The 16358-nt window shown below is 39.2% G+C and overlaps 1 protein-coding gene across 2 annotated transcripts in view; it reads left to right on the top strand.

Annotated features, from left to right (window-relative positions):
- LOC122414942 (semaphorin-1A-like) overlaps positions 1–16358 on the top strand; it is a 223032-nt gene that overhangs the window by 196798 nt on the left and 9876 nt on the right. For both annotated transcript variants that reach the window (XM_043426638.1, XM_043426637.1), the window contains exons 6-9: positions 7732–7822; positions 10028–10132; positions 11247–11335; positions 12137–12278. In XM_043426638.1, coding sequence (XP_043282573.1) covers positions 7732–7822; positions 10028–10132; positions 11247–11335; positions 12137–12278 — 427 coding nt within the window. The remainder of the gene's footprint in view (positions 1–7731; positions 7823–10027; positions 10133–11246; positions 11336–12136; positions 12279–16358) is intronic.

Below are 16358 nucleotides of genomic sequence, written 5' to 3'. Positions count from 1 at the left end.
TCGCGGAAAAACAGTTAAGCTTTTTTCTGTTTTAAAGCTTTTTTTTCTTCTCACTCCCTTTCGTAGCTGCAATTTAAAGGTTGAAAATAAAGGAGGAAAAAATTCTGCCAGGTTAAATAAGCGTGAAATATGCGATTGAATTTTTTTACCGTCAAGTTTACGGCTCCTGCTGCGAATGAAGGCATTTAAACAGATTCTTTTTTTGGGGAGCGAAACGTCAGGACCTTTTGTTCGTATATGCCAAGAATTATTAAGTACATTTGACGCGCTGAATTCACGTGAAAAATAGCACCCGATGCACACGAAAACTACGGTGAGAAGCAGTTGGAAAATTTTTTATTTATCGCTAATTATACAGGGAACGAAAAAGATTTCACATAATTACGGGCTCCCTCGAATTATTGCTGCAGCTTCCGTTGCTCCGCGCAACGTTTCGTTAATTTTATTGATGTTTTTAACCCAGTTACAGTACAATAATTATTTTAAATTCGTCCCTGGTGTTTCTTTAGAGCTCGCATATAACAGTTGAAATAAAGAACATGAACCATTTGATCAGGCAGAAATTTAGTTGGTTTGTTAAAAAATAAGCAAATCCGTTTATAACTTTGTACATCAAATATACTGAATTTTCTTTCGAGGTAGACAATTGATTTGGTTCGTCATCGATAAGATTTAGGCTACCCGAAGAAAAAATCCGACTATCAAAATTATTTGTTATTTTTCACAAATCACGTGGGCTAATATAATAATATATTTCAACAAATTTTGGGTTAAGTTGAATCGATGAGTATGATTCGATTCACAAATTATTTCAACAAAACCGTTTAGATATACTTCAGTACTTGATATTCAAATAAATATGTCATAAAAGTTTATCTAAATTGAGTATAAATAAACAAATGTTTCGAACGCTTCGAACAAAAGATTTGGTTCACTCGTTTAGTTAATTCAAAAACAAAAATTTGCTGATTCGGATAAATTCGGATATTCCTTGTTTATCGCAAGCGCCGGATGTTAGTTTGATCAAGCAACAAAAACATCAACTATAAAGACATCCAGTTGTTACAACGATTTGTTTATCTCAGTACGCAGCCATTTTGCAATAATAATTCTCTCGATTGACGATCATATTTTCGTATATATGTGCACACATTCCGAACGACACGTTCTCAAAGCTATGCTCGGTTGCAAAACTCGTCGCTGGGCTGTATTTTGTCACGTACACACACACACACACGGGAATGCTCGAAAAGGGGAGCTCACCGCGATGTTTTATATTCGACATTCCGGTTGGATTGTCCAAACTTCCAATCGTACATAAAAATAATGGAATGTCCTCGCGATACGATATCACGAGAGGCGAATCCGTAAATGGCAAAACAAAAATCCGAGGTCGCGCGCGCGGCGGGTCAGGTCAAACGCGACAGTTCCGTATACACGTGTGCACAAAACGTTTTTCGATTTTCCATTTCCAATCACGATGTGTGCTCGTCCGGAATTAATATGTCATTTTATCGCGGTCAGATAATATTTAATGTTAAATTCGCCTTTTGTAACTCCGGTGCGCACTTTACAGTGCGCAAAGTGTCCACGGGCATTGAATGTTTCGCAGCCTCGAACCTCATTGTGAGTAAACGTGTTCATTACTGAGGTATATATGAAAGTTGATGCAAGCCCGAAAAGCATTATGGACATTTGATCTTTTGCCCGATGAGATATTCCGAATTGTCAGAGAATTGTATAAATTATGGTGCACCATTCGGTCGGTTTCCTCTTACGGTTAGAGTCGCGCGATCGAAATACGCTACCGATTAAAATAAAACGAGAGTGAAAGAGAAATGTTGAGCGTGCGACACAAAAAATGGTGGAAAAATATCGATAGGTACGCTTCCAAATTCATTCTTCACGAATAATATATCGAGTGACTATTTGAAATGAAATAACAATTTAGCAACATTGAATCCGGAATAAACGGCAAGTTAATTATCCCCGATAAATATCGACATGCCCGCGTAAATAAACAGCGCAAAGTATTCGACGAAAAAGGGCTTTTAATCACGCTTCCTTTTAGCTCTCGCAATTCACTCGTAACATAAATAAATCGTAATTGAATTTATCTCGCGTCATCGTTTGTCGTAACTAAACGGTTATTGATCGAGAGGCTCGTGCGCGTATTTTATGCAATATATCGCGTGCTTAACATCATTGTGGGTTATTTTATATCGTTTTATGGATTTCTCAGAATAGGATAGTGAAGCAAAGCGTGTATAACGGGGTTAAAGGAAAATCGTTTCTCCCCGGGGTGGCGTCTTTCATTTTTCTATAAATCCTTCCTCTCGCCGCGCGCGCGCGCGTTCTCCTATCCATGGAAAAATGTGACTTTGCTGCTCTCGCTGCACACGGATGCACCCTCGTGCCTGTATATAAATGTGGAAGGAATTCCGTAAAACGGTCCATTAGATCCACCGCACCAGCTCTCTCTCTCTCTCTCACTCGTTTCTTCACACCGTTGGCCCGAATGATTTACGGAACTTCCGGGAGCCGATAAGATACGTTCACCCATCCACCCACTAACCCTGACTCGGGGCCTACACACCTCCAGCGGCGGTACTTTCCAGGGCTCTCGACCGGGCCGTAGCTGCCGGGGATAGAAATTTTCCCCGTGATTCCAATTCTCCCTTCTTCGAGCTTAAATGGAAAAGGGTGAGACGCGGAAGTGAGAGGGGGTGGAGAAAAGGGATGGGGAACGCTTGATCTCGTACGTTTAATCCAGTGCTTCTCTCCATTAATATTCAAAGTTTGACACGCTCGATGGTAAGAGAGGGTTGTTCATCTTAATCGCTGCTGGGCTTTCAGGCCTCGCGGCTACGAAATTGAAACCTCAAAGTCTGATAAGTTAATTCGCTTTTTTCCTCCTGTTTTCTTGCGCGATAGGCAATGGAACGATAAAAAGACTTGTTAAGGAAAGAAGAGGGGCGGGCGGGGGAGGGAGGGAGGAAAAAAACAAGTTTCTTTTGGAACGGACACTCGCGGAGTTTTATTTCCATTGAGGCGACTCGATGAATCGTCATGATTGTGATGAATTTATTGTTTTTTAAGAAAGTATCGATAAACATTTACGGTTCGAAGGAATCGCGTTTGCGCCTCGGTCTTGCGAATTCAGCGGCAAACTAATGGAAGTTTCAATTGAATTTATTGTTGGCGTTAAAACCCAAATAGCGTGACCGAGGATTAACGCTTTTTGCTTTCGATAGCTTTTAATCACTCGCGCTAATCGACGTAATCAATTATTGGAATCTAGGAACACCCTCCATAAGGGTATGCAATCATAGTGCAACGATAAAATCGCCTGGTACACAAATTAGTTTCATTATCGACAGGTTCTATTAATTATTTGGCTCTAGGCTAAATCTGATTTATTAATCGTGCAAAAGTGAATGCATGCGAGAGCAACCATTTTGGATTAGAGGAACGACGGTGTCGAAACAAAGCAGACTTTTTATTGGTATTCACAAATCCGGAAAAGAATCTGAGCATGGCAGATCGAGTTTGGATGAAAAAGCAAATGGAAAGTTCGAAAAAGATGTTACTTTTTAATCAACTTTCATTTTGTTCCTCGCGTCTGCTTCGTTTCGCCAAATCAAAACGTAATCGAGGATAATATTAATTAAAAAGTTCCATCGCCGAGTGCATACGCGTAAGCGTTTCCTCAAAGCTACACTCGGAATAATTCACTCCCTGACAAAAAAACCGGATTCGATTAAATTGGCAAAACGTGCAGTGCTCAAAGAGAGCTTTTTCACTCCGAAAAACTAAAAACATATTTCGTAATGAAATAATGATAAATTGTATTTTTGTTTTTCTTTCATCCAATTCTGCTGAACTATGAAAAAATTCAAAACACTCTCGTGTTATCTCGGATGCGACGTAGTGATTGGATCTTTTCAGAGCTCTCTGTCGGAATACTATTGCACTCTGAAATGCTTGCGGAAAATCGAAAAGAACGGGACGAAAAGATTTTTAAAAGTGTTGAGAAACAGCAAGTTTGACCTAGAAAAGAAATCAAAGATGTAATCTTCGATACCGTTAGCTTCATAAAGAGATATAAAATTGAGGTTTTTTTTATCTATCTGTTTGAAAGTGTATCGTTAAGGCCGAGATACATGCACACGGTTAAGGGTTACACAACTGGCACTCGCTATCTTGGCACGTCATTGTTTTGCAGTCTGGATTTACGAGGTGCCGGTTCTTGCCTTAAACTTTTAAAGTTGAACCAGTTGTGCTCCAAACCGTGGCAATACGTATCACACCCTCACTCGAGGTGCTATATGGATCAACACATAAGAAGAGACTCGTTGCTCGTTCCAAGCGCCACCATCCGCACACAGGCTCCTCCAGTCTTCCTCTCACTCGTTCCCTAAACTTTTCTAATTAATGATAATTAGCTGAAAAGTTTTGGTATACCGAGATAACGAGTGACTCGGTCTCTCTCTCTCTCTCTCTCTCTCTCTCCTCTCTCTCTCTCTCTCGCGTCTCGTTTGTCCCTCAAGTTCTTGCGAAGGGCCCGATCTCGCAGCGTTCTGTTGCTCCTTTTGCTGCTGTTAGATCCACCTATGTGTTGGAATTTGTGCATTGAGCTTCGCCAACCATTGAGAAGCGAATGGATCGCGTCGCTCTCATTATTTAATCCGCGACTATTCGATCGTCGAGATGAACCAATTCCCGTTATATTTTAATCTCCTTTTCCATTTAGAACAATTATGTGATCAATCGTCCCGCGGATTCAATCCGCGTCGAGGCTGCGAGCATTTTATAGATATAAATAGTGAAATCTGACATGCTGGATTAACATAATCAACGTCGCGAGCCAATAAATTAATGGCGATGTTCAGCCGCGAAGTAACTCACTCGAAAATCGATAAAATCCAATAATATTCTTGCTCCGGATATTCGCACAGACGCAGTCCGTAGCCCCGATTAATAATTCGTTTCGCACCAACACTTTGACTCCCAGCGTCCCAATCTCAACGTCAAACGGTCGCTGAGATGTCCCGTTCGCGCGAAAGATTGCTCGAAAATTAAAAACAAAAAGTGATCGACTTCACAGAGCAAAAATGGTGCAGCTTGCATGCATAAAAATCGGCACACGATGCCCCAGTGAATATGAAATCTCTTACTTCGTTCCTTCCACGTTAAGGATGCACGTTCGAGAAATCGCGTTTCGCTCTGATTCTCGAATAACTATCGCAAAAAGAAACTAGGCAAGATCAATAAGAAATTTGATCGATCAATTCGCAGCGCTCTTTCCTCTCGTTTCTATTCAACATCGAGGAAAACTCATTTCGCCGACGAACTCTCGAATATTTTATTCAACGCAGCACCTCGCAACATACATATATTTATGTCTTTATATCTGCGTATATATAAATACAGACACATAAGTTCACTCGTGAAAATCGATTCACAATAAACGCCGATTGTTCTCTAATCTTCCAACTCCTCACGTTTCTTTCCTGCACTTCGCCTTTTTCCAATCGTTACTGTGTATGCAGGCCAGCACTATACGCTATTGCAAAAAACAACGCGCGGAGGCGATAAAAATTCCTTAGCGAACTTTAGCTTTCTCCGCACACCTAAATACGTTTATTCCCATGTTTTTTATTATTATTTATGTTTATATTTCCAAGGAGTTCTCTGAGATGTCAGTTGTTTTTTACTCGAAAAGCAAGTTGAATATTTAGCTCGAAATATCTCGAAAAGTGAAATTACTCGTAAGGTAGTGAATATTTTTGCGATTTACGAATAGTTTCATGGAGCTGATTCTTTAAGCTTTCCAAAACCGTGCGTTACAGAATATAATTATCAACTACATAACAAGCGTTATAGCCACGTGCAGAAGTAACAGTTTTTTAACTTGCACCGAATTATGCATTTTTCTTTGTTTATTCAATTCGATTGAATTCTTTTTTTAAAATTTTTCTAGTCCAGTGTGAAACGAGCTGTTTTTAATAAAAAGCAAAACGTTTGTTTTCCAAGAGGTTGAATGTCAGCTTGAGCGATGAAAATCTATTCGCATGCACTTTTTTACTCTACTGTAATTTAAAATCCATTATTTACAGAATATTCAGATTCGCGAAAGAAGTACCTTAACAGCGTCGCCGCGGAAGGTTGAGCATAAAATAAAACGAATGAAATATTGCGATTAAGTTACATTCACGAAAGATATTTTCAATCACATAATTATATAAATTTCACTTATCCTTACTGCTTGGTGACAATTCATTGATTTATTAATATGTCTGACAAAATTTTTCGAATCTCTGGATATTTGTGGGCTGACGATCGCAGCTTACGATTTAATGCCGCCGCCAGTTTATCAATAGTCTCGAATTTATAGCGGTGCCCTATTGGCACAGAATTAATCTTATGCGATTAGTCAGTGCGGGATTATCGAATGTTTTATGCCCTATAAATAATGCAGGAACGCAAGCAAGATTGTCGAACTGTTTACACTAAGTAAATAAGTCTAAAGTATTGAGATTTTGCATTTATCGAGTTTTCGCTTGTTTATTCATGCTGTAAATTTGCTATACGAAAGCGTGTGAGTTATTTTATTAACAGAACGCTGTTCTTTCTGAATTTATTACTCGCACGAAGTATCCAGCGATTAATGGAATTTTCAAGCGAGCAACAATTCACTTTAGTTTATGAATAAAGATCACCGAGTAGAGTTACGCGACGACGCTGCTTTTTCACACTGAAAACGCCTCATTTTCGAGCTTGCACAAAAACGTTTGGCCCAATATTAGAAAAAATGACATTCTCTGGTCTTGAAGAATCTTTACATGTGCCAAGATCGGCTATGCTCTCTCCAATATCTTCCAATAAGATTCGAAATCTCAATAAAGAAAAGTCCGGCGGAGAATTCGACGCTGCTTTTTGGCACTGTGATTTTTATGGGACACTTTAATACGAAATTTTCTCATTGTCAGTGGACGAAAAATGATTGAATTAATTTGACTCGCCAATTCATTCGCGAATGCTGCGAAGCATCTCCGGACGTAAAATCACGCGATTTTACGTCTACGTGCGAACGCAGACGAAATTAGGGCTCTTAGGTTTTATAGATTAAAAAAGAGAAAAAGGCAGGGAGAGTGAGAAGGAGGGAGAAAGTAAGAAATCGCGTCAAGGTTCGAGACGGCAGAAGCCCAGGTTGAAAAACAAATTTCATATTCATTGGCGGAGCTCTGCTGCCTTTTTCTCGTTGGTATAGTCCAGGCTTTTCGCTTTTACGAGCCATCGGCGAGAGAGACCGTCGACGTATTGCTATTACCTCTAGGATAAGCCTCGTACGCCCTCACGTGCTGCTGTCTCTCTTTTATCTTTCTCATTTCTCGTGGACATGCACTTCTTGGTGAGAAAAAGGTGAAGTAGTATGAAAAAAAAATAGAAAACGATCAAGACGCAGGGGGAAAGGAGCGAGAAAGAAAAATGAAGGGGTCAACGAGCTTCGTCCCAGTCTATACGAGCTTCCCCAAGAAGCGTTTCTCCAACTTCTTCTGCGACAGTTTGTCGCGTGTTACTATTTTCCCGTCTGCTTTCTCGTCTTCGCCCTTCCGTTCGTCCATTTTTCCCGTTCCTTTGTCTCCCTTTTCCCCACCGATTTTTCTCGTAGTCGAGCTGCTTCATGGCTTTATGTTAACTCGCGACGTCTTTTTTTATCTCTTCTAGGACGGAGTTTACGTGGGGAGTGATCGCGAGACGGACGGCTTGGGGCTCTGTCCGTACGACCCTCTTCACAACAGCACAGCAGTTTTTGCCGGTGAGTACATTAATTCATTTAATTTTTCGCTGATGAAGAAACAAGCCGGTCGTTACGCTCTCCATTTCTTATTTCCACTCTCGTTTCCTACTTCGCAGCAACAATGAAACTCCAATGATAAACATTTTATTAAAATGATCATTGCGACGGAGAAGAATATAATATCGCGATGTATTTATCACAGCCGCGAGTTACACGAGCGTAGAAGGATCAAGAAAACTATAATTTGTTTCTCTCAAATGAGATAAATCACATTTTAAGACCATGAGCGATAAATTTTCGTGATAATTCTACCGCGCTACACGTTCAACCCCGCGAGATCGTAAAATATACTGCACGAACCTTTTTCTTTTCTAAACATTCGCACATGCTCGTTTTTTCCTTCCCCATTTTATCTCGAACTCGCTACGGAAAACACACTCTTTAATGCAACAATGATAACAATAATTCTCGAGGAAATTCGCGTCACCTTTGCCCCTCGCCGCGCCCCAACCCCTTCCGCTTCTTTCTCAAAACTCCCTTACGATGGAGAATATATACTCGAAACACATGTGTCTTGTGGCTGACTGGAATCTAGTTTACTACGAAATTTCCTCGAGTTTCGTCCTCGACGACGTGTACCACGGGATAGGAGCTTGCCCGGATGAGCGATGAAGCCCTCTTTTGCTCCTTCCCCCGGTATATACTCGCGTGTGGTTCTCCTTAGAGGAGAACTTGCTTTCACTATATTCATCGATGTTACCACTTACATGAGCCATTCCACGTGAAACAGCAACGTCGTTCATCATCCTTCGTGATAATTTATCAAAATAATTGATCGAAGAAAAATTTCATTGCGATTCAAGGGTCTCGTCTCATTCCGCCAAACTTTATCATTTTATTGTGAACACGAAAAATTCGATGGGGACCATTCGAATTTTCTATAAACTACTCCCTGCGTTATTTCTCTTGCTATCGATTTTTCTCAATTCGACTATTTATTCGATTTAACGAAGGCATCCTTACTGCACAGAATGAATTTTATATTCATTTATTTTCGTGCGACGCTTTCAACTCTGTTGCACCGCCTCGTATGCTCTTTCTCGGGCGTTGCAATATCCCTTGGCGGGTTAGGGCTCAACTGCAGGTAGATTTGTGGCCCACTAAGCCCGCTCTAGCCCGCACCTCGGCATGAAATGCAAGAAGAGAGGAGAAAGGGCATGACGTGCTCTCTGCTACGTGATCGTTTTCTGCTGTCTCGAGGATCTGCTCTGGGGGGGCTCCCGGATACGAGCTTTTCTTAATAAATGCACCTAACGTTTCTAGTTTTGCCAAAAAGTAAAATCATTCCAAGTAAAAAATAATCTTTCTGTAGAAAATTTGCTTTTCTACCAAATCCACGAATGAATCGTACTAAGAGTGAGCTCGAACTTTAGATTCGCTCATATAACATTCGATATCCTGTCTTATACGATGAAAAATAAAAGTTAGTAAAAAGTGAAAGAAGTCTTATTCACGAATGGGATTTCGAATCCGTTTTTCCCAACCGGACTTTTTTCACAAATAAAGTTAGTTCCCAACAAATCTCGAAACTATTTCAATGAAGGCGAGCAATTTCGAGTCTTCGAGTTTTCGTTAAGCTCTACAACAAATTAATAAAATTCTCCATTTAATGAATTACACTGTCTGCTCTCACAATCGCAACAAATCACACTGGCGATGGAACCACTTAAAGTTATTCGAACAAAGGACAATTTCGAGTCTCATCATAATAAGAGAGTTTCAGATTTATAAATAAGATTAAAAATGGGCATTTTACACAACAATTCAAACGAATTACGGTAAGTGTCAGTTGTAACGATTACAAGAAATTAGCGACAAAATTATTATGCAAATTGAACAAAGGTCAATTGCAGTCTCCGAATGATTATAGCTTGTCAAGCGCGCACATAGACTATAAGCTCCGTAACTCTGCAGTCGTAAAATGAGGTTATAGGCACTCGACTTTTATTGTCTCTACTTCATTACGTCGTCAAAAAAATTCATAATTCGAGGAGTTTATTAGTCTTTCAAACCCGAGTCAGCGAAAACTGTAGAGGCTGTTTCTTCATCGGCTAAATTCGTCGAAAAAAACGCCAAATTTAGTGCAACGTTATTGCATTCTTTTTCATAACTTATTCATGCGAATCAACGGAACTTTGTATTCTCCATTGTGTGTCAAAACAGGTGGACAATTATATGCAGCTACCGTCGCTGATTTCTCGGGCGGTGAACCCTTGATTCACAGAGAAAAAATTCGTACCGAAAGATCCGATCTCAACCAGCTAAACGGTGAGTAAATCGATCGATTTTTCTACTTTTATCATTAAATTGGCCTTTGGGGGGGCGACAAAATCAACCGTATTCTATCGATCTCTTGTTTTGGTAAAAAAAAAAAATGTTTCCCTCCACAATCGATGAAATTTTTCAGCTAATTTCAAGCCAAATTTCTCATTTTTTCTTCAAAATAAGATAATACTTTTATTTTTTTTTTTTTTTCCCCCATATTGAAAATCAATTTTATTCTCACATAGAACGTTCTGCCGATGCACTCGGCGAGCTGCCCCCTATCGACAAAATTCTACACTCGCTCCGAACGATGATATTTAATGCTCATTGATTAATGTCCAATACTGTTGATGCATTGAAAAGCGGTATAATGAGGATCAGTAACGCGCGGCTATATTAGCAAAGCGCCCGTGCGCTGGCACATTGTCTCATGTTCGCGGCAATCTCTGCTCGGCTGCTGAACACCTTCAAGTTCCAATTTCAATGTTTGCCAGCACGATATTTCTGAGACGCCGAGTAAACGCTTCGTGGAATTTAGAAAAAAATCGATTTTTGGCTTTGCGAAGGTTCCTGCTCCCTTAAAAATCAAGTCGTAAAAACATTCACGACTCGTGGCCAATTTTGATTTTTCCTCGCGAAGACTAATCCATCAAAGATAATAATCTATTAATATCAATCGGAAATGACTTTCAACCGAATAAATTTACGATTCATCGATAAAGTCCATTTTCATTTCAAAATCTCTCGACGAATTCGAACTGACACGATTTTCCGAATAATTACAATCCGATACTCGGTAATCCCTTTTCATTTATACACCTGACAATTGAATCTCGAGTGTCCGCTCTCGGAGAATCATTTTCATCGTTATTTTGCTCGAACATGCACAAGAGCCAGACTGTCTCGATCATCACTCTATTGATCTCTGTATACAGAAATGTCTCGACGTTTCCGGGTCAGCCTGCTTCTATTCGCTTTCCCATCGAAAAACGAGCTTCCTTATTTATAGTTTTGTTATTTCAAGAATGGGAATCGATACCGACAAGGAAATCTGCCCATGATCCGTAATTAAAGCAGCATTCGCCGTAACGACGCTCATATATTCGCTTATTTTTAGGCCCGAACTTCGTCAGTTCCTTCGGATACGGAGATTACGTATTCTTCTTCTATCGGGAAACCGCGGTCGAGTACATGAACTGCGGCAAGGTGAGTGTTCTTTCAACGCTTCAATTAGTCCTCGTATAAACCTTATTTTCTCCTTAATACTCCAGCACAAGGATCAGATCAACGAGAATCTTCAAATATGGAAATAAAAAAGGTCTTCCACTGATAAATTTATTTCGCTCAAAATGTCGATGCTCCGTCTGATTCGGTATCGACAATTGTGTCATTTCGAATATACGCTAATTCGAAGCGATCTAATTTTTAACGAAAAATTTTCTCGCGCGTCATTCACATCCACGATTTTATATTCGATTTGTAATAATTCAAGAAGCATTCACTAAGAAATCGAGGAAATCATTGCTGTTGTAATTCGATTAATGTCGGAACATGAAAAAATTGGATTGGATCAAAACACCTCGTTCGAGGGGCCAAATTTCAACTGTCGCGACGAAACTAGTTGATTTTTTTCTCCATCATACAAAAACATCTGGAGAAATGAATGTTTTTAGTTTAAAACTCTGAGAAATCGAAACAAAAAACATGCACGTATTTCAGAAATATTTGAAGCACTGGTCCTTTCAGATCGATCAAATTTTATCATAATTTCGACACTTCAATAATTGAGCCAATGAACCGAGGAGAATCAATACTTTTGAACTGTACTGGAGCGTCGATATTTCACGACTGGTCATACGAGCCGCGTGATTCATCGGAAAGTCCGTGCCAAAAAGACGGTGTGCATCTAGCGAGAAATTACGTTATGCCTTCCTCCTCGCCATAGAAATTTGCAGGCTTTCGAAAAACTATTCGCTCAAACGATTCTTTTATTCTCGATTTTCGCAGGCCGTTTATTCGCGGGTCGGTAGAGTGTGCCAACACGATAAAGGTGGACCTCACGCCTTTAGCGACAGATGGACGAGTTTCCTGAAAGCGAGACTCAATTGCTCCGTCCCGGGGGATTATCCCTTCTATTTCAACGAGATACGTGAGTACTATAATTTATGCATTTAGTGTGTATGGATACCTTGGCTTGATAACTCCAATGCGAAGAATCATTATTTCACCGTGAACCAAATTTTCCACGCTCTCATTACGCTCCGTCAATTGAATTTCTGTTACTTCATTTTGTATTTTCACCCATTGAAAATCTTCCGTGAGTTTTGTAGGTTAACTCCGGCTCTGATTTCCACTCTAAACGTCGACTTTAATTCGAACCGTGAAGTAACATTCGGATCAAATATTTCTCTGCAAATACCGACCATTCGTATTCAAATATTGCAACAAATTTTCGCATCCTTTCATCAAACAGTGAAATAATTTTTTCACTGTTTTTTCATACATTTCGCTCGAACGCAAACACCACATTTTTCAATCAAAATACTTCAGGGGTTTTGAAAAAAAATCTCCGATCTAAAGGCAGGGTATCATTTCTACGCAAATATGTACTCCATTTGTTTAAATATTTTCATACTTTTTCAAACATACGACCGAATCGTTTATAGTAAAATACGAACCAAAAATAAGCGATCATAAACATTGGTATATACGCAACAATATTGAACGTTGCATCGTTGATTCTTAATGGAAAATTTTTCATTCCGCTTTGCCAATTAATTTTCAACTCACTGTACAGATTAAATAAAATGTTAGATTTACTAAAATTTTACACAGCTGAAATCTCGAGTTTATAAACTATTCGACTGGAGCTCTGAATGTCGAAAATAAAAAATTAAGTTTTTTATGTAGTCATCGCTCATAGAACTATAACGATGACTAAAGTATCGATTTTCCGAAAATTCGACAATCACTCTTTCGATTCATAAATTACTGCGATCGGCAATACTGTGAATATTCACAATTTCGAAAATGTTATAACGAAATACTAAATATTACCGCGATTGAAATACTGAAATAGGAAAAAGTCGAACGGTCAAAATGGCGAAACGGTAGAAACTCGGCCGATCGCCTTTTCGAGCCATCACAATTTTGACATTCGTATGGCCTGTTAAAAAATTGCATTCGAAATGAAAACTATCGAAATATATATTTTCGAGTAAATACGAATTCAAAGAAGGCATATTCGATTAAACAGGTAACCTGCTAAATAGTCGATCGTAAATAATAATTTCAAATTACTTATTTTTCTGTACAATCTGACAAAACAACTTTTGAAATTTCGAAATAGCGATCATTCTGCATTCGGTTATTCGACATGTCGAACCCCACCCACAAAATCGTCTCCAAAATTTAACAAAACTAACAAAAAATGGTGAAATTCAAATGAAAATAGGTCGAAAATCGAAAAAATAAAAATAAATTCCACTATTTCGCTCAGCATTCGTACGCAAACGCATATTTGAAAAAAAAAACTAAATAAACAAAAAATCCGCTCTAGAAAAATTCGACTCTGCAACGAAATGTTCAGTCTTGGACCGCGACATGAAACTCGTGCACATTTCACTATATTCGAGGTTTCCCGTAGAGAATGATTTTTTACATTTTCTTTTTCACTTGCACAAAATCGACCAATCAATGTATCATTCATTGGTCGGCGGAGGGGGGGCTGAACGATATTTTGGCAGGAAGGGTTGAGAGGGATAGAAAACGCGAGTCGAGAGAGCACGCTCCGGCGGATCGTAAAAACGTGTAATATCAGGCGTCGCGTCGAGGGAAACTCGACGGATACGGGGCTCTGCTGATATGGCATTGGGATGCTTGCACACACGAGCACAAATACGTACTTGTAAAATCGAAATCTCCGTACTTTCAAACGAGATAGCTGGCACATTGCCGAGATTCGAGATGCAGAATGGCAGACGAGGGTGGCAAACCACGCCGGCTCGTACGTTGACTCGTATCACTCTCTTTCTGTCTGTCGTTCTGGCCGACTCGTCGCTCCTGTGGCCAAGGACCAACAAAAATCCAGCCCGTAGGCATCGGATCACCATTTTCCGTCCATTCATAACAGTTGGCAAGGGATGCACTCCTCCTAAATAATACTTGCAATTATTGAAAAAGGAGACGAAAAAATGGTGGAAAAACAAGCGCAATCGGGCTCTTCGATTTCAGTTTTGAATTTAAGGCTCTATTTACCCAGACACTTTTCCTTATTTCACATTCGTTGTTTTATTCATTAAAACACAAATTTTCATATTTTTTCTGGAGTAACGCGCTGATGCGGTAATTCATTCGTATTTTCATTGTTTCGACGGTTTTCACGAAGCTCTTCGCGAGCCATCCAAAGTATGAATAAATCCACATTTTCGGATTCGGTGCCAGGTCGAAATGCTTTTTCCTCGCGATCTTTCGGCGAATGAATCAATCGAGTCAACCTTGCAAATATTTAGCGAATTAATAACAAATTGATAATCTCGTGAATTTTGCGATATCGCCGATTTATTGAAAATGTATATTTGTGCGGAATCTCATCGGTAAATAACTCGTTCGTACGACAATTACGAAAAAACATTTATTTTCATTCACCTACGTTGACAGCTCGGGACACAGATTAAATGCGGTAAATACTTTTATAAATATTGACATTTATCGCCCCACTTCCAGTTTAAAAAAATTGATTTATCGGTTTCCCTGCGACAAATGGGTAATTTATTAAAATTTATTTTCACAATCACACGGAGAGAATTAAACACTAATATTTAGCGTGAAATTCACTGTAAAATTATTTGACTGCAGGGACAAGTTTACGAAAAATATTTATCCCAGTAACGCAATTGTAAAATTTTCAATATTTTACAGAATTCTCAGTTTTATAATAGTAAATATTGCAGATTGTGAAATTTACGGTACGTAAACTAATATTTACAAAACGTTTAGTGAATTTAACGATGCATCACACTAAATTTCGCAGCACACTGAAACGGTCATTAACACACTTCAACGAAGAGTCGAGTATATGAAAAGAGTGGGAGAAACGGGTCGATATAGCGACAAGATACCCCCAGCATGTCCGCAGTAAAAAAAAATCGTCGTGACGTCAAAATTTACTAAACGCTCCGGTAAAAGTTCCTGCTGTGAACAATGAATATTATAATATTTTTTAATAGGAAAATTCAATTTATTTCCCACAATAATATCATGAATTGTAGTTCGTCACCACACAATTCAAATTTAATTCTCTCCGTGCACGAGCGCCGAAAATACAAACGTCAAATGGACGAAAATGGTTAACTAAATCGCCATGACTTATAAATAAAAACGATCATGTCGTGACTGTCACTCATCAACGATACGCACGAAGGACTCCACTTTTGAGTTCTGACAGCGGCGTGAAAACGAGTCGATCCAAGGTAGTTGAACAAAAATAAAAGCGAACGAAACTTCCAGGGAAACAGACGTTCCATTCAAATTTAATAACAAAGCAATGATTAATCGATGAGACAGTAAATAGAAATGTAATAATGGAAAATGAAAACGAACATTTGTGAATTGTAAATCCGATAAACGAATTACACGGAGCTTATCTTAAATTTAAACTTTGAGTAGATTTGATCAAATTGCAAACGAAATTCGGAGTTGACGGTTGAAGTTCTGAAGACGACGTTAGTAGTTCGTCTTTTTAAATATTTGTACGTCCGCGTCTTTTGGAATTCAAATAATTTTAACCCCGAACCAGGGCAAGACTAATGCGATTTCTTCCCTTTGCAAAGTATCACTCGCGAGGGATGGAGAACTGTGAAAGAAAAAGTCTTTCCTATTCCAATATGCAGAAATCTAAAGAGAGCTCCTTTGGTTTTGATATTCGAGTAATTAAGGGTCACTAATTAGAAGAAGGAAGTACGCGTGGATTTTATCTCAGCTGAAGTCTGTGAAAAATGCTTGAAGCGAAAACTCTTCTTTATATTTCCACCTCAGAAGAAACCCGTCGATTTTTATAATCGCTGTGTAAATCGCCCCGTTGTTTACTTTCCGCATTCAATTGTCACAAAGCTCGAAAGAAATTTAACATCGGAGAGCTCTTTTGCAAGAACGCGACCAAGAATTCTTCTTCCACTCATGAATTTCTCGATTTTTCCCAAAACCATACAGCCTTTGGGTCCAAGCTCGA

Source organism: Venturia canescens, chromosome 8 (assembly GCF_019457755.1).
Source record: "Venturia canescens isolate UGA chromosome 8, ASM1945775v1, whole genome shotgun sequence".
NCBI classification, from domain to species: Eukaryota; Metazoa; Arthropoda; class Insecta; order Hymenoptera; family Ichneumonidae; genus Venturia; species Venturia canescens.
This window is presented reverse-complemented; position numbering and strand designations above follow the sequence as displayed.